The 22,367-nt window shown below is 30.8% G+C and overlaps 2 protein-coding genes across 2 annotated transcripts; both read right to left on the minus strand.

Annotated features, from left to right (window-relative positions):
• Window positions 1-264: 264 nt before the first annotated feature.
• On the minus strand, window positions 265-16,034 carry LOC123301707 (chondroitin sulfate proteoglycan 4). Its single transcript, XM_044884572.1, has 18 exons — window positions 15,882-16,034; window positions 15,504-15,810; window positions 14,516-14,821; window positions 13,646-14,091; window positions 13,272-13,348; window positions 12,963-13,193; window positions 12,420-12,605; window positions 10,857-11,453; window positions 9,311-10,129; window positions 8,215-8,679; window positions 7,853-8,104; window positions 7,235-7,708; window positions 4,213-4,558; window positions 3,137-3,543; window positions 2,332-2,956; window positions 1,713-2,162; window positions 750-1,384; window positions 265-503 (listed from the first exon to the last, which is right to left on the minus strand). The coding sequence occupies exons 1-18, from the start codon at window positions 15,946-15,948 to the stop codon at window positions 297-299; spliced, it is 6,897 nt and encodes a 2,298-aa protein (XP_044740507.1). The 5' UTR covers window positions 15,949-16,034; the 3' UTR covers window positions 265-296.
• Window positions 16,035-20,010: 3,976 nt separating this feature from the next.
• Window positions 20,011-21,589, minus strand: LOC123300356 (DDRGK domain-containing protein 1). Its single transcript, XM_044882923.1, has 5 exons — window positions 21,412-21,589; window positions 21,247-21,351; window positions 20,826-21,179; window positions 20,162-20,473; window positions 20,011-20,030 (listed from the first exon to the last, which is right to left on the minus strand). The coding sequence occupies exons 1-5, from the start codon at window positions 21,497-21,499 to the stop codon at window positions 20,011-20,013; spliced, it is 879 nt and encodes a 292-aa protein (XP_044738858.1). The 5' UTR covers window positions 21,500-21,589.
• Between the last annotated feature and the right edge of the window lie 778 nt (window positions 21,590-22,367).

The following is a 22,367-nucleotide window of genomic DNA, read 5'->3' on the forward strand; positions in this document are numbered from 1 at the left end:
CAATTTTTTTTTTTGATAATGAAAAATATATTTATATGTATTTTTTTTTTTGGTTAGAGCAAATTTTCTACAATATTTTTCTTTTTTTAACTTAAAATGAATAAAAAATATTTTTTTACGTAAGAACAGTCTCGAATGTACAGGTTTTTATTTCAGAGAATTTCATAACAATTTGTAAAAACAGATAAATGCCTTTTTTTTATTTAAAAAAAAAAAAATGCTTTTATACACTTTCTAGCGATAGAAAAAATCGCACACAATCGATTTAACCTCTTATCTAAAATTATTCAAAAATTTCAAACCCAATACTGATTTCGTCTAAGTAATGGATTTGCAGCATTTATAAGAGGCTGCGGATGGGGTATAATACTGTCTGATGGTGCATCTTGACTACACCAATCTTCAATAATTGTACCATCATCAGCCGATCCATACGGATATCTAGATCTTATATCTAAATCTGAACTAGCTAATGATGAATCTGTTGGACCCAAAGGTGTAACCTGCAGATAAATAAATATTTTAAAAATTAATTTAAGTTTATCAAATCTATCAATAAACTAAATGCTAATATTTTGTATTTCGTGACAGAAAAATGAATTCTGTCAAATGAAGTTTTACAAAAAAAAAGGGGGCCCACGATGCTTATGTGCACAGGACCTCCAAAAGTTTAATACTGGGCATGTTTTTGAGCAGAACAAATCTATCGGGCCCAAAGACTAGTAAAAATATGTTTTATGGTAACTTACTTTACAATGTGGTAAAGATGTATGATGTGTAGTTAATGGAATTTCTTCAATAAACGGTTTCAAATTCGATGTGGATGCCATCAGATGATCGGGCGGACGTGGTAACGGTATCGGTTGATTGTTAATCGTATTATTACGTGCATTCTGTTTACTCACATCAATCGATCGACATTTAATAATAATTATAACACTAACACCTAGAAACAACACTCCTGCTACCATTATAACAATTGGTAGATAATCGCTACTTATATTTGGACTAGCTAAATGCATTCCACCACGATGTCGTTTTAATTCGGGTTCAACTCGATCGGATAAGATTCGTATTTTTAAATCACCATATGCCGGTTGATAGAACACGTTACCGATTAATAAAAATTTTAATAAATCTTCAATGTCGTTTAAGGATTCATCACCCGGTAAGACATAATAAATAACGCCAATTCGAATTTCTTCATGATTGAATGTATCGACTTGTTGATCGTAAACAATTTTACGTTCACCAGAACTTCGTATAATTTTATGTAGCTCTCCAAATGTTGGTTTTCGTACGATCCTATATTGTGGATTACTTCCAGTCAATTCAGCTAAAGGTGTTGCATCCAAGATATTCAACGTGATTTTATTTTGAGTACCTATAGATTAATAAAAATACATGTATTTTTTAATGATTTTCGAAGGAATAACTTGTAAAGATCTGACCATGAGTGGAAATGATAAAAAAAAACAAAATCGTTGAACAAAAGAGTGCGTTAAATCGAACCTCGGTAAAACTTTAATGATAAATAGAAAATACCCTCAAAACATTTAAATTTCTCCCTGACTCCGATCTGACTATCTAAGAAGGTACTGATATTCTTATTCCATAGGGGATGGAATACCTTCTTTTGAGTTTTTAAAATACCACATTTTCAAACCTGTACGAATTAATTTAATTAAAAATCTTAATTTTGATTCACTTACCTATGATTGCCGTAAAATTCCCACGTTGCATTAACGGTTGTACAAGCATTTGAGCACTAATCGAATTCGATACGGCCGTATTATGTAAACATGACGCAAGTATTATAAACGTGTCATTCGGTGATGTCATATTTGTTTGCATATACATGACACGTGCATTAATTAGATCGTCATGCGTGAATGATAATTTCGGTGTGTCTTGTACATAAATTGTTCCAAAGTATGGTGCATGTGTCACGTTATAGATGATACGATTTTCGTTGACGTTTGTTCTGATTTGGATATGTTGGGGGGTGAATGATGCGACATTTAATCCTTGTTGTATATAAATTGGGGATAATAAATTTAAAGATATGCTGACAGGGATTACACGAATGTTAAATATTGTATAGATTGGTTTGAATTTACCATCCCATACACGAAAATGGAAGCTTACTGTTGTGTTTGAACCTAGAAAAAAATAAAAAAATTGAAATGATGAAAATTTTTTATTAAGGGGTTATATCCAGTTGCGAGATTGTTTTTGAGAGCAGGCCGCAAACAAATCAGAACGATAACGTGCGATAAGGAACATTGTTCCAAAAATATTACGCTCGATAAAACATTAAGCTATACATACCAGAATGTTTATAAACAACTTTGCCATCGTTAATATCCTTCTGCGTAAACGTATTAATGGGCATCATATAATCTGGTGCCAATACAATTTTCCCTTCTGTTAAACCATTAATAATCCCATACTCCAAATGTTCAGGCGGTGTATCTGGATCTTCCGTTAATAGTAAATCCTTCGTGATCGTTACATTCTCACCATACACAACATTCATATGAGGTGCTTGCGTTATCAACTTAAACGGTTGATCATTTATCGGATTCACATGTACCGGAATGTTCACTGTACACAGTGTTATATAATCTGGTAACAAATACAGCGTAAAATGTATGGTATCGTTAAGTGTATCCGAATGATCATGTTGATATTTAACCACATTTGATTCCAGTTGTGATTGTGTGAATGTCGTGATATTTGTGTTGTCGTTAACGTAAACGGTACCATGATCTGGTTGCCATACTGTAGCATGAATTATTGGGGCATGTAAATTTGCATGTGTTTCTAAGAAATGTATGACTTCGGTGATATTTAATAAAATGGGAGCTGATCCACCTTCATCTACGGTGATTGGTGTGATTGGGATGTAAGTGTTTAAATCACCGCTTGATACAGATATATCGATGTTAAATTTCTATAAATAAATAAAAAGTTTAATTGTTTAAAAACACTGAAAACACTGAATTAAACATTTCGATCTTTTTTAAGTCAAACTACTTGTTTGAAGATTTTTTAAAAAAGAAATTCGTGACGTACATACAAAACATACATTACATTTTTCAGTTTTTATTTTATAAAAAAGCAAATAATTTACCTGATTAATAATTTTTGGTAACAAATGTCCTTCGATATTAAACAAAAACGAATCATTTGCATACAAACCATCAAATGGATGCGTATGCTCATAAAATATTCGATTACTATCCAAATCTTTTTGTGAGAAATTATCCGTTGAATATAAATGACCGTTATTGATTTGTACAACAATTCTTCCAAGCATTGGTGCGATTATCACTTTATATATAATATCACGTTCTGGATCAGATGCTTCAGCTTTCAAATGATTTGTACCAATTACTTGTCGATTGAATGGAAATACATGGATACCCTGATTCGTTATCAATTTTAAATCGACCGGTTTTGTTTCAATTGTAAATATATATTCTTTCGATGTGTGAATGTTATCCGTTAAACGAAATAAAAATTTTGCAATTGTTCCATCTAAAATAGAAAAATTATTTTTAAATAAGGACGTGGGGATCAGTCAAGATTTTCCAGAAATCAATCTCTCTGTTCTACAGTATCTGATAGTTATTTCAAAATAGCTGAAAATTTGAGTCTGTTGTTAAATTGTTGAGCCTGTTTCCTAGTGCGAACATTTTCAATTGGTTGGTTGCCTTAAAATTTAAAAAATATTATAAAAAATAAATATAACCCTCAACTAATATTCGTTAATTTTAAGCTTGGGGCACTACTAGGCAATACTTCGGGCCTCTTGAAAGAGAAATTTTTTTAATTCAACTGTATCAAACCATGACTCGGTCGGCTACCGTTGTCGAAAACTTGGGTTTAACATTCATTACAAACAACGTATCAAAAAAACAAAAATGTCTTCGATACAGCGTTCACGCTCTTTTCATGTTTAATTTGACTGAATTACTACTACGAAATGTTCCTCTTTCCAGCCATTTTGAAATGATTAGCCAAGCAACATTTGATGGTGTTACCATCACGAGAAATCTCTGCTTGTTAAAATTAGGGATGTCCCATGACGAGAAATACGTTTAATTGGTCGCTCACCCATCACTTTTGTTTGTTTATATACTTTGCCCGCTTCAAAATTTAGCTCTTGTCCCGCTACTGACTACGCCTATTTAAAAATATACTTACTAGTATGGTTAAAATAAATAAGACCGTCTTCAATCTGTTGCTGTGTAAATGAAGTCAGCGGAGTTGAATTTGATTTTAAAACAATATTACCCCACCAATTTCCTGATACTCGAAATATAATCGTATCATGAGGTATATCACCATCGATGGCACCCAAATGTGTGCTAGTGATTTGTTCACAAGCACCTTCCCACATTTGTAAGCCAGTATTATTTACTAAAACTGGTACTTGATCATTGATTGGTGTAATGTTGATTTTAATATTGGCTACTTCACTTTCTTTTGTTCCTGCATGTGCTACTATTTCAAAATAATCTTCGAAATTCTCACTGTTATCGTGAACATACTGTAATATAAAATATTAATATTAACAAGTGAAAGCAAACAATTGACTGAGTTAATTGTTGAAATACCATGTATAGACAGTGTTAATTACTCTCATTACACACATTACACACACATACATGTTGATGCGCACTCGTTTGTTTTTTTTTGACGTCACGTAAAAAACAAAAGATAATCACTTTTAAATACACACACACACACACGCAACTGATATTCCTATATTAATATATACTATAAAATTTGCACCTAATTAACGCCCTCGAGGGTAAACAGTGATGTTTACGAAAAAATGTTTCAAACAAAAGTTGTTTAATTTTTGATAAGGAACATTTTTTACATTTAAACTTTTGTTCTATCTCTAATGGTTTAAAAGATAGGCCCTATGGACCCAAGACCCAATTGACCCATGATGCTCATTTACGAACTTGACCTGTCCTTTTACGTCCTGAGTACGCTGTAAGAATTTCAGCTCGATATCTTTTTTCGTTTTTGAGTTATCGTGTCCACAGACGGACGGACGGACGGACGGACGGACGGACGGACAACCGGAAATGGACTAAGTAGGTGATTTTATGAACACCTATGACAAAATTTTTTTCCTAGCATCAATATTTTTAAGCGTTACAAACTTTGGACTAAACTTAATATACTATGTATATTTCATATATACATGGTATAATATGTATATTTCATATATACATGGTATAATAAACTTAATATACTATGTATATTTCATATATACATGGTATAAAAATATAGCCTTAGAATGAATTCAAGTGATTCGGATTCGATTGTCGGACTAGGTATATTATTTAACTATTCAACAGTCCTACTAAGGAAGACTCAATCTACCGATTTTAATATTTTTGAGGAGCAGGTCCGTAACTAGGGCGTGGTAAAGCAGGCGTAGCTAGGGCGTGGCAAAATAAAAAGTATGTTTTATAAAACAAAATATATAATACAGTAGAATCTCGATAAGTTAAAGTCCAAGGGAAACAAAAAATATTTTAAGTTATAGAGGTTTTTAGTTATCAAGGGTCTATGTATTTTGCTCCATATCAGCTATGATTTTTCTAACTTCTTTTCTGTATAATGTTTTAAAATTTTTAATTATTCCCTAATCCAAAGGTTGAAGTTGTGATGTTGTGTTTGGTGGAAGAAATTGGACTTTGTTTGATTTAGATAAAGCAAACAATAGGTAATGTTATTGTTTACGTTAACAAGTAAAAACGTGCAAGCAATAAATATCGAAACCATTTGTTTTGACACTCTTTCAAAATGACTCATTCACACAATTTTATGTTATAGAGGTTGTGGAAACATTTCTTTTAGTTACTGAGGGCCTAACAGAAATTATTTATTTAAGTTATAGAGGTTGCGTATTTTAAGCTATAGAGGTTTTGGGCTCTGATGGGAAGGGAACGCAGTATTTTTTGAAATAACTAAGGTTTTTATGTTACCGAGGTTTAACTTATCGAGATTCTACTGTATATATAAAACAAAAAGTTAGTAAAGCATCATGTAAAAAGCGCTCATTAATTTACAATATTATTTTTATAATCTGGTGATAACAAAATTAATTTTTTTGAATTCTGACCACGCCATAACGTTAAAAAAATTTGTATTTTTTTGATAACACGAGCAAATTTGATCCGATTTAATTGGAATTTTTTTTGAAACCTACTAATTTTGGGTCATTCTTTTCAGCTACGATGTCAGTTTTTTGCTATCTATCACATATGTGCCTAATTCCGAGACCAGGCCTCCACATTCTTGAAACCTAATAGAGCTAGATTAATTTTGACCATAAATTTGAAAAATATGGCCCAAATTTAGTAGGATTCCATACTTGGTTTATCAGAATTGGATAAAATTTGGATGTGATAGAGCAAAATTAAATTTTTTGGATTCTGATGACGTCATAAAGTTCAAAAATTTGATTTTTTTGATAACACAGGCAATTTTTATCCGATTTAATTGGATTTTTTTTTCAAATCACTAATTTTGGGTCATTCTTTTCAGCTATGATGTCAGTTTTTTGCTATCTATCACATATGTGCCTAATTCCGAGACCAGGCATCCACATTCTTGAAACCTAATAGAGCTAGATTAATTTTGACCATAAATTTGCAAAATATGGCCCAAATTTAGTAGGATTCCATACTTGGTTTATCAAAATTGGATAAAATTTGGATGTGATAGATCAAAATTAAATTTTTTGGATTCTAATGACGTCATAAAGTTCAAAAATTCGATTTTTTTGATAACACAGGTAATTGTTATCCGATCTTCTCGGATTTTTTTTTGAAACCTACTAATTTTGGGTGATTCTTTTCAGCTGCGATGTCAGTTTTTGCTAGCTATCACTTATGTGCCTAATTCCGGGACCAGGCCTCCACATTCTTGAAACCTAATAGAGCTAGATTAATTTTGATCATAAATTTGAAAAGTACGGCCCAAATTTAGTAGGATTACATACTTGGTTTACCAAAATTTGATAAAAATTCATCCAATCTTATTCTTATGGTAAGTACTATCAGTACACTAATTTTCATAAAAATCGTTACAGCCCATCCCGATATATATAAAGCGCAACCTAAATACTTGCCACCTGTACCCTCGTTACAGCCCTGTTTAGTAGTATATTACATAAATAATAATAATACAAATAATTTACCTTAACAAGCCCCTTAATCAAATCTCGTTCAGAGAACTTTCGTAAATGTTCACGACTATCAGCAATCTGTATAACACCATAATTAGGTAATCGTGTAATCGTATAATACGATACTTTACTCTTATAATAGGCTGTAATAATTTGTATATCATCTTTTGATATGATCACAGTACCACCTTCCGTTACATTCATATGATATGTACGTAAATAAAAATGTTCTGGAATGATTTGTATATTTAATAAAACATTATATAACCATATAATACCATTTGTTACGTTAAATATTATTTGATCTTCGGTTTTATTTGCAACATTTTGTATATATTCTAATTGTCCTAAGTTTATAATACGTTGATCGAATGTTTTTATTGAATTATGGGAATTTGGTTCGTTGATTATTTGTAAATAACCATTTTTTGGTTTTGATTTTATGTAATAGATGATTTCTTCTGCTGGTATATCAGGATGTAATACCTGAAATATAACACAAGTGAAATTTAAAAAACTCCGGTAAATTTTTCGGATACGGAACCCTAAACTCGTACTTGAAAAAAAACTCGTACTTGGGGTTAAAAATTAAAAGAATTTAAACTAAATTAGTTTAAAATTATTACTGACCTCTAAATGTGTTTTCGGTACAACAACGCTGGTTGATTCTTCAACAAATAACGATTCATTTGTTGATAAAATAATCATTGGTTCCCAATAAACTGTTGGTAAAATTTTAATTTTGATTTTATCCTCTGAATAAGTACCTTCGCACGTTACACGCACACTAAAATAATCTGTAATTGAATCGTAATCAGTTTTATTATGGACGTATATAACATGGCCGGCATTTAAGTCATCTTGTGAAAAAAATCTAACACTCTGAAACATTAAAAAAAAAACCAAAAATTAGTCAGATTGTAAATTTTGAGCACATAAGAATCGCGGGGTGTCTAAAACAATAGAAATGTAATAAATGAAATTTAACTTACATCATAATTAACACTAAATTTTAAGTATCCATATTTCGGAGATTTTAAAACCCGATAAATAATATGTTTTCCAATAGCATTTAAATTCGTTTCAATATTCAATAATTTCTGATCGATCACAACACTTTTAAATTGTTTAACAATAATCTCATTCGATATAATCTTAATAAATGGTTTACTGGCATACACTTCCAGTATTCCATTCTCATAGAATTGTCCATCCGTTATCCATAATTGTATTTTACCATATTCATCACCATGATGTTTAAATAAAATTTGACGATTATCTAAATCCGCTTGTGTAAACGTTGTGACTTTCTCGTGTGGTTCGCTGCCAATGTTAAACAGTATACCGTTCGAAATCATCTGACAGGTGTAGATAATATCGTGTGGAGTTGTATTAATATCCGCATCGTCGTATTTTAAATCTTGACCGGTGATTAATTTTGTTTGATCGATTACAACCTAGTTTCAAGAAGAAAATTATTAAATTTTTTAAATTCGAAATTCTGAAACAAGCGTCTCTTATAGATCAATCATGTTTCGATATTATTGTGTTTTTGTATGTACTCGTGATTCGTCTACGATCACAACCACACCTTTAGTAAATGCGGGGGAATTTTTGAGTAACCTCTCATGGATTCAAAAAATTGCATTATATGGATGCTTCTTTTTTATCTCTCCAGCTAAATTTTTCTTGCACAAAGCGTTTTCGAATAGAATCGCACAATAAAAAGATACTCTGGGGCACATATCAGCATCTTGTCTGATAACCAGGCCGCAGACCAGGAGCAGAGAAGCTGAAGGTTTTCCGCGTGGCGTCTAAACTCGGCAGAATTTTATAGCTTCATTTGCTTAAAATAGCATCTTTTACACGAAGACATCCTGCTTTCATATGACTAATTGTTCTCAAGGAAGGTATAAAAGACCCTTTGGTCAAGTTACAGGGGTCCCATTTGCAGTACCCCTCTTAAAAATGACTCTAGTAAAAGTTGTTTTACTTCAACAATTTTAACGATACTTCAAATCAAGTTCGTAGCTGGAGAGATTAAAATAAGGCACCCTATATGTAGTATATTTTTTTTTTGGAACTGACCTGTAATATTTTATCGATGACTCGTCTCGGTGGATTATCATTCTTTAAAATAACATTCACATTAAACACTCCAATATATTGAAAATTAAGTGCTCGCACAATAAATTCAAAGTGATCGTAACGAGTTTCAGAATTATCGTGACTATAAAACACGATACCGTCACTCAAGTCATCATTACTGAAAACTGTGATATTTTCACAATTACTTTTACATTTCACTTTCTCCGTACAACTTTTACATCGTTGAACGTTTCCATGAAACGGACCCTCACTGATATTGTACATTAATTTTGAAATACTTTGTATTTGAACACTTAAATATGTCACACCAATATTCACTTTTTCGCCTTCAATCACTTGTAACGCTTGTAATTTCACTTGTGATTGTTGTTTTAAATTTTCACTTGGAATGTACACAATATTTAAAGTTCCAAAAGTGTTTTCACAGTTTTTCGAACTCACTATAAATTGTATAGAATCGTTTAATTTCGAATATGTTTGCATATGGAGCTTATAACTTAAATATTCTTTTTCGATATCGAATTGTGTGAAACTGTCACCATTTTGTAGTTTATTCTCATTTTGATTGCTGATAATATCGCCGTATTTTGGTAATTTAGTGATAACGTATTTGATATTTTTATTTGATGCTAATATGGGAATCGTTTGATATTGTATGTGATCTATGGTTATCATGGATTTTGAAGTTCCATTTAAAGTGACAGAATTTAAATGTAATTGTTCCAATTTTAATTTGATAAATGTTATTGTGAAATTATGCACCATTGATGTATGGATTTTATTTACTGATGCTCGAAACTGAAAAAAATATGAAAATATTCACATATTAGGCACGATTAATTCTGGTGCCAGCCACAGGTAGTTACAAAGCTCATAGCTTCTGCGTCGGGGTTGCTCCCAGGATTGATGGATCAAAGGTTTTCAACTCAAACATTCTAAACCTGACCCCCTATAGGATTCTGTAGTTATGAATGTGTTAGTTCACCATCCTCTGGACACGTCTGAAGCTCTCTAGAGAACAGTTGAGTTCTCTAGAGAGCTTTAGACGAGTCCAGTCGAATAGAGATCTCTGATGATCCCACATGTAGGACCTGTATGGAGGACGATGAAACCTCCTTCATATTAATTGCACCTGCGTCATGTTTAGAATGCTTGTGTCCAAAACCTTGGATCCATCAATCCTTTAGCTGGAGACGGTTTAATCGTGGGTCTAGCCTCAGCAGAATCTTATAGCTGGAGACGAAGACGTCTTGCCTTCGGGTGACAGGTTGTTCTCAAGGAGGGCACAGAGGACCCCTTGATCTCGGTACTATGGACCAATTTGTGGTACCCCTCTTATGTTTTATTAATCCCGATGTCCTCGAGAAACCCGATTGCATTTAATCTAATAACTTTTTTATCTACGAAAATTTATTTAACGTGATTTTTAGAGATTAATTTATCAACGACAACATATGTTGATGGGAGACCGGGCTAGATGCGCAGGTTATAACTATATTTAACATTTATCGTTGAAAAAAATTACCTTAAATTCATCAAAATCTGGTGTTCCAGTTGTATGTCGATATCGTACATGTTTCTGTAAAATATCCCCCGTAAAAAACCAATCACATACTATCCAAAATTTATTCTCTCGTTTACATTCTAAAACACCAAATACCGGCTGTTCCACAACATCAATACGTATATGACTCAATAAAAATTCATCCGCTATATTACTACCAAATTGTAAATCTTTGGATTGTATCAACGATGTTGAATTATGTACAGCAAATATTCCTTTATTCTGTTTGATTTTTATTTCTAAATCGTATAAAAATATTTTTAACGCTAACATTTGAAATGCTGATTTACCATCGGTAACATTGAATAGAATCACTTCGGATTGATTATTATTGGATGTTGAGCTAACAGAACATTCGATACATGCAAACACGATACGTTTATCGTTTATATCTTTTTGTGTGAACGAGGTAACAGGTTTTGAGGGTTCATCGATTAACTCAATTTGTCCATTTTTAATATTTAATGCTGATTTCATTGGATAGTAAACGATTTTATCTGGTTCGTCGTCAACATCTGTTACGTTTAAGATTTCTGTTGTTATTAATTTTTTTGTGCCCTTTAATAAAAATATCAAAAAAAATTAATTTGTTAAAAATTCTTTTTAAATTCATATCAAATTAATAAATAAACTTTCTCAAAGTTTCAGCCCTGCGCATAAAATATTACGGGAAATTACAAGCTATCGGATCATACATATTTCATTCAAATATAATCATTTTTCGCTGAGATATAGTGTGTTCCCGGATAGAGGTAACTATACTTGTAAATTGTATGTATGCAAAATAAGAAAAATTACAAGTATAGTTTCCTCTATCTCTTACCTCTAGATCCGTGGGACACACTGTATATCGAATTGAAATTTCGAAAAAAATTTTGCGCCACTTACAAAATTGTTAATTTCATGCAATTTTAGTCAAAAAAAATTCAAAATAGCTTGAGTTTATTTAAAGGTTATTGAAAACGATCTACTAATTAAAAATATTTGAATCATTCGAAAAATTTTAGATCTAATATAAGAATATTTTGGATAGAAATAAAACTTCCTGAAATAAGTGAAATCGAACCCTAAGAGTATCAAATATATCTAAAAAAGAATTCGCGATTTACATAGTTTATTCACCAGAAAACTCAAACAAACCAAAAGGTTTTTTTTTTGGTATTCGAAAATCGATTTTTTTGTTAAATAGAATACCTTCTTGATAGTCCAGCAGATCAAAAATAATGTTTTATTTTAGAGTCTCATGAAACGTATTTAAGAAGTTTTATTTCTTGCGATAAAACATAAATAAAGGACGACTTACCTCCAATTCGAAAACAAATTAAAAATTGAAACTGTAAAACAAAATTTAATTCATGCTCGTGTTTCAGACATGCACACTGTCATTTTCTACATCAAGCAAAATATAATGTTATTTTAAAATATGTGTCAAAAACAAAAATAAATAAATTAAAAAGTTGTTAAAGATGGCAGAACAGGGCAGGACAGCATTCATGTATATTTAGTCCAAACAATTTGACATACTTTGGCCATACGTAATAGACCTGGTGCAATGATTACAGGAGCATCATTTTGTGGTATAATTATCACTGTTAAATTAAATAAATGTGATTTATGAAGATAACGTGGCACTGTTGAGAGTTCACTCATTTTTATTTCAATTGTAACAAGATCTTTTGTACTTTCACTGCCATCGTGTTGATATTCCACCTAAAAACAGTTTTAAAATCAAATTTTTAAACTCCTCAAATCAAATATTTTGTTTTGGAAACATTCAAAGGCGTAAACTCGGTCAGGTGGTAGGTTAGGTTAGGTTAGAGTGGCTGTCCTGGGGTGGGACACACTTAGACCATAGGGTCCGTTGTGATACCGTAAATGGGTTGGCCCAACCCCGGCCACTACTCCATGAACCATTTGGAGCTGTTTAAGAACAGCAGGAGGGCTTTGACGTCGACTGACTTTAGGTCGGAGAGGTCGACAAAGAGAGGCTGGTTGAAGTAAGTCCTGGATCTAGGTGCTAGGAACTCGATTACAAAATTGTTCTTATTGTTTTTTTTAAATAATTACCTTTCCATTAAAAATATCCAACAAAGTAAATTTATTTGAATTGGTCCCATGTAAATGTAGTTTACCATATTTTGATGAAATAACACGAAATTGTACCATATTATCACGTAAACCCCAACGTGAATAATCAACAATCATACGAATATTATTGGAATCTAATTTTGTTGTTTTACCTTCATTTACAACAACTGATTTCACAGAAACTATTTCTAATTCTATTGCAGTTTTATTCTAAAATAAAAAATTTAAAAATTATTTCATTAATTTTTTTAACGAACTCACTGTAAAAGAAAGATATAATATACGAACCAAATTTGTATCACTTAAGCATATATTAGGTTTTATTCCAAAACTTGATTTGGCACTTGATAAGCCAAGCGGTTCACCTGAAAAATGTTATCAATTTTTAAACTTTTTCTCTAATTTTTATTTACTCAGGTATAACTATGTTGGTAGTCGATATTGGATGAGACCAGCTCGCAGTATGATTTCAGATAGACGGTCAGAAATTTGTGTTATACTAATAGTTCCTTTAAAGGATTCAAACTTCAATTGATTGAATCGTTTAAGAGTTCAAACATTTTTACTCATAAGTTTTTACGGATATCAATACCTATTTTGATCATGAGTTATCCAACTAACTCAAAGATTCTATCCCCCTGAAAAAATGAAATAATACTTACCATTAATAGCTAAACCTTTTAAACATCCAATAAAATTCTGTTCAGCTGTAACAACACCTTTAATGGTTGCCCGTGTACGTTTTGTTAATTCTAAGCCACCAATAAAGTATGCATCACTTAAATCTAAATATTTTGTTCCCAAAACTTTCTGTGTATCCATTGTAGTGTCAACAGTTAATTCTAATAAATATGGATTTAATTGTACAACAACTTTATGCCATCGATTATCTGATATATATAATTTATTTTTGATTTTGTACGTTTTATAATGTTGCTGATTGCTCATTTGACTTGATGATGATGATTGCTCATTCTGTTGCTGTGTTAAATATAATGATAAGCTGCCATTTATTATTTCTAATGCAATTGTATGTGCATTTATTGATGTACCCGTATTATATAATAAAATACTTTGATTTGTCTCTGTTTTTATATCAAATTGCCATCTAGAAATTAAAAAAATATAAAATTAATAGCTTGATGACACTCGCCCGCGCTTCACTGGGCTTAAAACTAAAAACCACAGCTTTATAACACCCGAAAATTATTTGGCCATTAATTGTTAGACATTTACCATTATAAATTTTTACGGATATCTTTAATTTATGGTTCAAAATGATTATCATAGATGGAGCAGTAAAATATATCTGTATAAACTATAGCTCATGTGTTATTCTTATGTATGGCAAACAAACAAACAAACATCCTTACGTTCACATTTATAATATAAAGGGAAAATAAATAAACTTGTATTTTTATGGTTATTAAACGAAATTATAATGCACCATCACTGTTCCCGGTTAATTTTCGAGTTATTTTCAGGAAAAACATGCTTTAAATAAATAAAAAGTGTAGATTGTTTGAACTTACCTGGCACCAGCTCGACCTAACGAATGTAACAACAATATATGAGCATTATCTTCAATAAAACTCAATTCACTATTAAAAGTTGAATCGAATTCTGCAGCACAGTTCCATGTGATGCCATGCACTTTACTATTACCTTGTCGACTTCGTGCATATTCCAATAAATTCATTTTACCATAAATTAAATTAGACATACAACCACGTAATCCAATTAAATGGCCCAAAAATTGTTCCTTAAAATGGCCATCACCACCCACATAAACACCAAATTGTATGTTTAATTCAAAAAATTGTCCTGGTAATTTTTTCCTGGCAAAAAGAAAATGTACAATTTTATTAAATATTTTGCCCAAAAAGGTATCGGTCAAAATTTGATACGTTAGCATTTGCATATTCGTGAAGTAATAAACCACGGTGTAAGAATAAAGAGGATTGAAAAGTAATTTGGAACAGAGGCAGATTATAGTCTGGAATAGCACATAGGCTACTATTTATCCCGGTAAAATGTATGGTTCCAGTGGGGTTAGATTTGTTTTAATTTCATAGAGCAAAGGATCGACAAGATTTTTGTATAGGTGGTGGTAGTTTAGAGGGCCAGAAAATGATATAATTTTTATCCCGGAAAATGCACGGTTCCCATGGGATAGCATACTGGAACCGAGTTTTTTAAAGAATTGTAAAAGTTAATAAAAACTCTCAAAATCTATTTTTTAACCACTCTCTATTAATCGCGGGTAACACCACGGGGCGTAGCTAGTATTAGTAATATCTGTATAAATACAATAGCTCATGTGTTATTCTGATGTATGAACTATATTATTGAAAAGTTTCATTAAAATTCATTGAGTAGATTTTGAGTGAAAGCGTAACAAAGAAACAAATAAAATTACTTTCAATTTTTAATATACTTGTGAGACTTTTTATTTGGATAGTTTTCAATAGAAACAGGATATTTAAACACTCAATAAAAAAGAAAAGAAAGTTAACAAACCTGACAACATGAACATGATCAATTTCGAGAGTAAGATTGGCTTCTTTTCGTATAATTTTAACAAAATGCCAATCACCATCATTAAATTTAACATCGTTCGGCGATGAAATTTCTTCTTCACCTGCACCTAAATTAATTCGTAGTTTAACAAGACCTGATTCTAATTGAACAATACAAAAATCCGTTCTACCCGCAACCAGTAAAAACATTGCATCGGGTAACCAAGTACGAAAATTAAATTCAATATCATTACTAGCGTATGCTTCTTGTAATGGTATCGAAATATAACTGTTTCCATAAAAGGAAGCTACAAAATAAATTATGATATTTAATATTATTACAAAATTTGATTTGAAATTTAAAAATTTTTATAGGTACCTAATTCTTCACATTTAACCACCCAAAATTTATAAAATACAAACAATAACATCCAAAATCCTCTCATTGTGTTGAGTGTGTTGTAGACATCGTTTGTGAAAACATAATTTTCGATAAAAACACAGGCAAAACACACCGCAGTCACACTGTGATATTTTTAGAACTTTAAAGAAGAATATTATGGATGAGTAACTTAAAATCACACCAAATAAAATAAGTCTATATTTACATCACTTATTTTTTATCGTAAAAAATCATAATTTTGTGTTTGAGCCAAATTTTGTACCGAAAAGCACTTTACGTTAATAAAACATTTTTATGGGTTTTTTTTTTTTCGTGTGTGTGTTAATAATTGAAAAAACAGACACTTTATATTTATTTTTTTTTTGCTCTTAATAATTCTGGGGCTTTGATTTATTTCATAATATTTATTAAAAAGTTCACTGTGCTATATTTTACAGCTGGAGCAGACGTCATAGCGAGGGCCGTATTATTTTGACGTTACATGAAAATTTCTCCTATAGACGCCACATAAACCTCTATATACAAACTTCAATTAAATGGGAAAGTAGTTTGGATAGTCGATTTTCTTGTATTTTACAAACCCCTTAAAAAAATTGCAAAAATGACTGGTCGAATAGTTTTTGAAATACGGACTAAAATCGATCCAAATATAGCGATATCTCAGAAACTCTGTATTCAATCATTAAATTAACCCGATTTTAATACTTTTTGGGTCAAGGGTAGTTTTGACCAAGTTTTATCAAAATCCAAAAAAAATTTTTTTTTTTCGATTTTCTCGATTTTTTCAAAGGGGTACGTACCCCTTAAAAAAATTACAAAAAATCGAAAAATTTTTTTTATCTCCAATTTCGATAAAACTCAGTATATAAGGTAATTTTGACACAAAAAGTACAAAAATCGGGTTCATTTGATGATTGGTCGAATAATTTCTGGCATACGGATCAAAATCGATCCAAATATTGCGATATCTCAGAAACTCTGCATCCAATCATTAAATTAACCCGATTTTGATACTTTTTGGGTCAAAATTACCCTATAAACCAAGTTTTATCAAAATCCAAATCAAAAAATTTTTTTGCGATTTTCTCGATTTTTTCAAAGGGGTACCCCTTAAAAAAATTGCAAAAAATCGAAAAAATTTTTTATCTCCAATTTCGATAAAACTCAGTATATAAGGTAATTTTGACCCAAAAAGTTCAAAAATCGGGTTCATTTGATGATTGGTCGAATAATTTTTGGCATACGGATCAAAATCGAACCAAATATTGCGATATCCCAGAAACTCTGCATCCAATCATTAAATTAACCCGATTTTGATACTTTTTGGGTCAAAATTACCCTATAAACCAAGTTTTATCAAAATCCAAATCAAAAAATTTTTTTGCGATTTTCTCGATTTTTTCAAAGGGGTACCCCTTAAAAAAATTGCAAAAAATCGAAATATATTTTTTGTCAACCAATTTCGATAAAACTCAGTAAATAAGGTAATTTTAACCCAGAAAGTTCAAAAATCGGGTTCATTTGATGATTGGTCGAATAAATTGTGGCATACGGATCGAAATTGCGATATCTGAAAAGCTCTGCATCCAATCATTAAATCACAAAGTTCAAATTATATCATGTTCATTTAATAACTGGTCGGATAGTTTTTGAGATCAATAAGATTTCTGTTTTTTTATCAAAAAATGTATGCGTCAGTCCAAAACTAACAGCGTCAAAAGTGAAACTTTTTATGTAATTCAAAAACTGTCAATGAGTGTACAAAAAAATACATTGCAGCAAAGAAAAATTGACTGGAAATTATAATAAAATGATTTATAATAAAAATCAAGAAAAATCTACAGACTATCCCGAATTAATTACTACGGAAGTTTCACTCGTACGTACTATTATTTACATATATACATATACGTACAAGTGAAACTTCCGTAGTAATTAATTCGGGATAGTCTGTAGATTTTTCTTGATTTTTATTATAAATCATTTTTATTATAATTTCCAGTCAATTTTTCTTTGCTGCAATGTATTTTTTTGTACACTCATTGACAGTTTTTGAATTACATAAAAAGTTTCACTTTTGACGCTGTTAGTTTTGGACTGACGCATACATTTTTTGTATCTTCATTGACAATAACTGAGAATAAAAACAATATTAAAAAATTTTTAATATGAAATAATTTAATAGACATATACATATATATATATATATATATATATATATATATATATATATATATATATATATATATATATATTACATATACATAAACATTCTTCTTTCGTAATTCCATAAATAAAGCAACACTAGTTACAACGACTTTCTCTGATGAACTGAGACTTACTTGCCATAAAAAGTTTCACTTCAAAAAGATAGTAGATACAAACATTTACAATTTATTGTAAATTATAAAATGAATATTCTAAACAAAGATAGCTCTAAACATATATTAAATAGATATAGACATTACAGATAACATTTAATAAATAAAGATCGACATATAAGATTTAAATGTAAGTAGGTTTGAACTATCCTTGTTTAATAAAAACGCTAGTGTCCCATAAAAAGTTTCACTTTAATAACATTTAATAAATAAAGATCGACATATAAGATTTAAATGTAAGTAGGTTTGAACTATCCTTGTTTAATAAATAAATGGTATATGTACAGTTATCAAGTCCCACGGCCTCTCTCACTCTGCTGGAGTAAATGGTAATAAGAAAGAGACAAGGAGTTTAACAGTTTTGTTAGCTCTACGAGTTAACTCTCATGACAAAACGCTAGTGTCCCATAAAAAGTTTCACTTCAATAAAGATCAAATTATCTATAGTCTTTATATGGAGGTAAAATATTTCCCATGATATTTGTATATAGAGGTAACACATATATTATTACATACTGTGTTAAAATTTGTACATGGAGGTGAAAAAAGTATAATATTTAAGACGATCAAGCATCGAATCGTACATCTAACAGACTACAGCAATGTAGGGAATATTATAATCAATTCGCTTTATTCAAGCTCACTCAAGCTCAAATATTTTACATAATATGAATGATTTATACGTATTTCCTTATGTTTTCCCTATTCTTATTCCGATGTATTATTATACCTATTTTAAATATAAAATGAAGGTACTAGAGATACCTATAGTACTAAAAAAAAAGCACAGCTTTTAATATATAATTGTGGTTCTGTGTTGGGAATCAGGGATTTTCATATTATTATATCTGTCTGTTCTGTATACATGCATGTAGCATATTTTTACATAATGTATAAGTTTTGTTTTGTTAAACAGATCTTATATCCAGAACTTAATCCCAAAAGTATCATTTATTTAATAAATAAAAATATACCAAAAAGAAAAAAAAGCTTTAATTTGTCCAAGAAGGCAAACTTTTATTATAAATAGGAGTAGGATAACAAAGAAACATTTTTTATTTGAAAGCACAAAATGCAATGTACACTCAAACACAAAAAAAACTGAGTCGCTGTATTCGAGAATATTTTTAAGATCTCAGCGCCGCAGTAGTTAAGAAATGAACTTTTTATCAGGTCTCCAGCTAATTATTTTCATTGAATAACAGTTGATTCTTTTCGTTATTTAAAAAGATTGCTCTCCTGTGTTGCTGGTAATTTGTCCGTCTATCTGTCGACACGATAACTCAAAAACAAAAAGAGATATTAAGCTGAAATTTTTTTAGCGTGGTCAGGACGTAAAAAGTGAGTTCGAGTTCGTAAATGAGCAACATTAGTACCATAAAAATGTTACTGGTAAGAGGGAGGTAATTAATTTGAGGAAGAAAGAACTCTCAAAATGTTAAGTAACTGAAAACTCTTGAAAACCTATTTAGCAAGCGCGTTTTCAGAGAGGCCATGTTATCTACCACTGATACAACCATTTAGTTATTGTAAAAGATGATAATTGACTCCATTTCTAAAATTAAAAATGACGGACAAGGACAACCCCTTTTAATATTTGAGAAGGGAATAATAATGATAAGAGGAGTACCGCAAATAGTTCTCTAGCAGCTACACCAAGGGGTCCTCTGCGCCCTTAAGTGAGGAACTTTGATTGAAGTTGTTTTGGAAGTACAGGGATTTAGTTAAATATGGCGGCCACTCCCTTTAAAATTTGAGAAAGGATTTAAATAGGATATTTAAACAATTAACTCAGTTATTTGTTATCTTAAAAAAAATACTTTATTTACATTAAAAACACAAAAATATAACAAATTAAATCGTATATTTTTTAACTGGTAACTAAATGAATTAATTGATTACTGCTTTCAGCTAATTCAGCAATTGAAATACGTCCACGTTGTTTAATGAATTTCGCAACATCTTTTAATTCATCTTCAGTGATATAAATAAATTTACCACGATCATCAATAACGCCTGTTAATAAACCATCTTTCTGTAAATCTTGGATACGATCAATAACAGATTGTGTTTTCATTTTAAAATTTGATGCTAAATCTTCTAAGATTACAACTTTATTAGTTTTTATGTATCGTACAAATTCCTGTAACAGATTTTCTGGATTTTCCGATTCACCTTCCAAATAACCTGAAATATAAAAAAAATATTACAAGTTGTGTTTAGGGTTACTACACCACAAAGTTCTGGGAAATCGGGAGAATAAACCAGAAAGTCGAGGGATAGTGAAATTAATCTAGTTATATGGTCGCATATTTTGATCTTGTGTACCCAATATTTCATGATTAAAAATTTAAATGAATGAAAGCCTAAAGATGAAAAAAATAATCAAAATATCTCTTTATTTACTAAACTCTGGATACTCCCATTAAATAAGATGAAATTTCCTTATGGTACAATTAATAAGCCGGGATGCATTAGAAAAGTTGGAGGACCCCCCAAGGAACATTTAGGAACAGATGTGTCCCCTCGAGAATGTTACCTTCTTCTTCGACACTAAATGCAGCTTTCATTTTTAAATATTCTTCATGATCTCTACGTTCCTTTTCTTCTTGTATTTTACGTTGCTCTTCTTCACGACGTTTTTCTTCCAATGCTTCACGTTCACTTTGTTTACGCCTTTCTTCATCTTCAGCTGCTTGTCGTTTCTTTTTCTCTTCACGTGATTTTTCTTCTGCCTCCCGGTGTGCTTTCTTTTCCGCTTTGGCCTCTAATTTTGCTCGTTTCTTTGCACCCATTTTTTCAAATTCAACAGGATCTATATCGTTGGGAACTTCAGCTGGTGCAGCATTGTTATCGTCAAAGTTTTCATCATTTCCTTCTGCTTGATTACGAGCTGAAAGAATAATAAATTTTTACCACGTATTCAATTTAACATATGGTTAGCCAATTCTTTTTATTACCATTTACTCGTAAACGAGCTCTTTGATTTCTAGCTCCTTGTAGCCGTCTTGCTCTAGCATCTGGTACTACATTCTGTTGATTTGTCTCAGGCTGTGATGGTTTATCTAGGAAAATTGAAAATTCCTTCATGAAAAGTAATTTTATTAATATTATATTTTTTTTACCTTTTGTTCCCTTATTTTTTAAGAACGTAATTAAAATTATCCCAATCAGTGCTAAAACTGCTAAACTAATTAATAATAATTCGTCCATAATTTGTTTATTTATTTTTGTCAGAAGTAATTAATAAAAGAAAAACATGTTCTAACCAAAATTGTTAGGGTTTATTTTTAAAAATTTGGTATTCCAAAAATGTTCTAAAGCCCGGTTTACGATGTTGGAAATGAAAAGCAAAATACGTAAAAATTAAAAAACAACGTTGTTTTACCGTCACTTCGTAAAGCCGAGTCGTATTGAAGTCAAATTTATGGGAAATTATCGATTTCCATTTGAAAATTAAGGAAGGCAATTTATTGATTATTTATATAAAGGGACATATATTAATTATAAGGGTCAACCAATGTTGCCAGAATAATTTCTACGAAAGCCGCCGATAAGCGGCGTTTAAGTAGCCAAAAAATAGCCAAATTCCACAGGGAACATTTACCGGATTTAAAAATTTTAAAGTGATAATAAATTGTATTTGTTTAATTAAAATTTTTTCTCGTAAGTTATCTAAGCTAAAATTAGTAATAAACAGAAAATATAATTAAAACTACAGCGGAACGTCGATAACTCGAATCTCAAGGGAAATGCAAAAGATGTCGACTTAACAAATAGTTCAAGTTACAGATAATTTAATTGCTAAAATTTCGACTTAGGATGGTGCGATTATATTTTACTAACTACGACATCATATGTTACTAAAAACGACTTACGGAGTCTGATTTTTAAAATTCGAATTACAGAGTATCAATATGTCGCAGGGAACTAACATTTTGTTCGAGCTACAAAGTCTAAATAATTCGAGATACCACGTATCGTAAGGGTTCAGTGGAAAGAAATACTATTTTTTTTATCTTAACGAGCATTTCGATTTAACGAGGTTTCATTATACTTTTAATCTTTTTACTGAAAATTC

This window comes from Chrysoperla carnea, chromosome 5 (genome assembly GCF_905475395.1).
Source record: "Chrysoperla carnea chromosome 5, inChrCarn1.1, whole genome shotgun sequence".
Classification (NCBI taxonomy): domain Eukaryota; kingdom Metazoa; phylum Arthropoda; class Insecta; order Neuroptera; family Chrysopidae; genus Chrysoperla; species Chrysoperla carnea.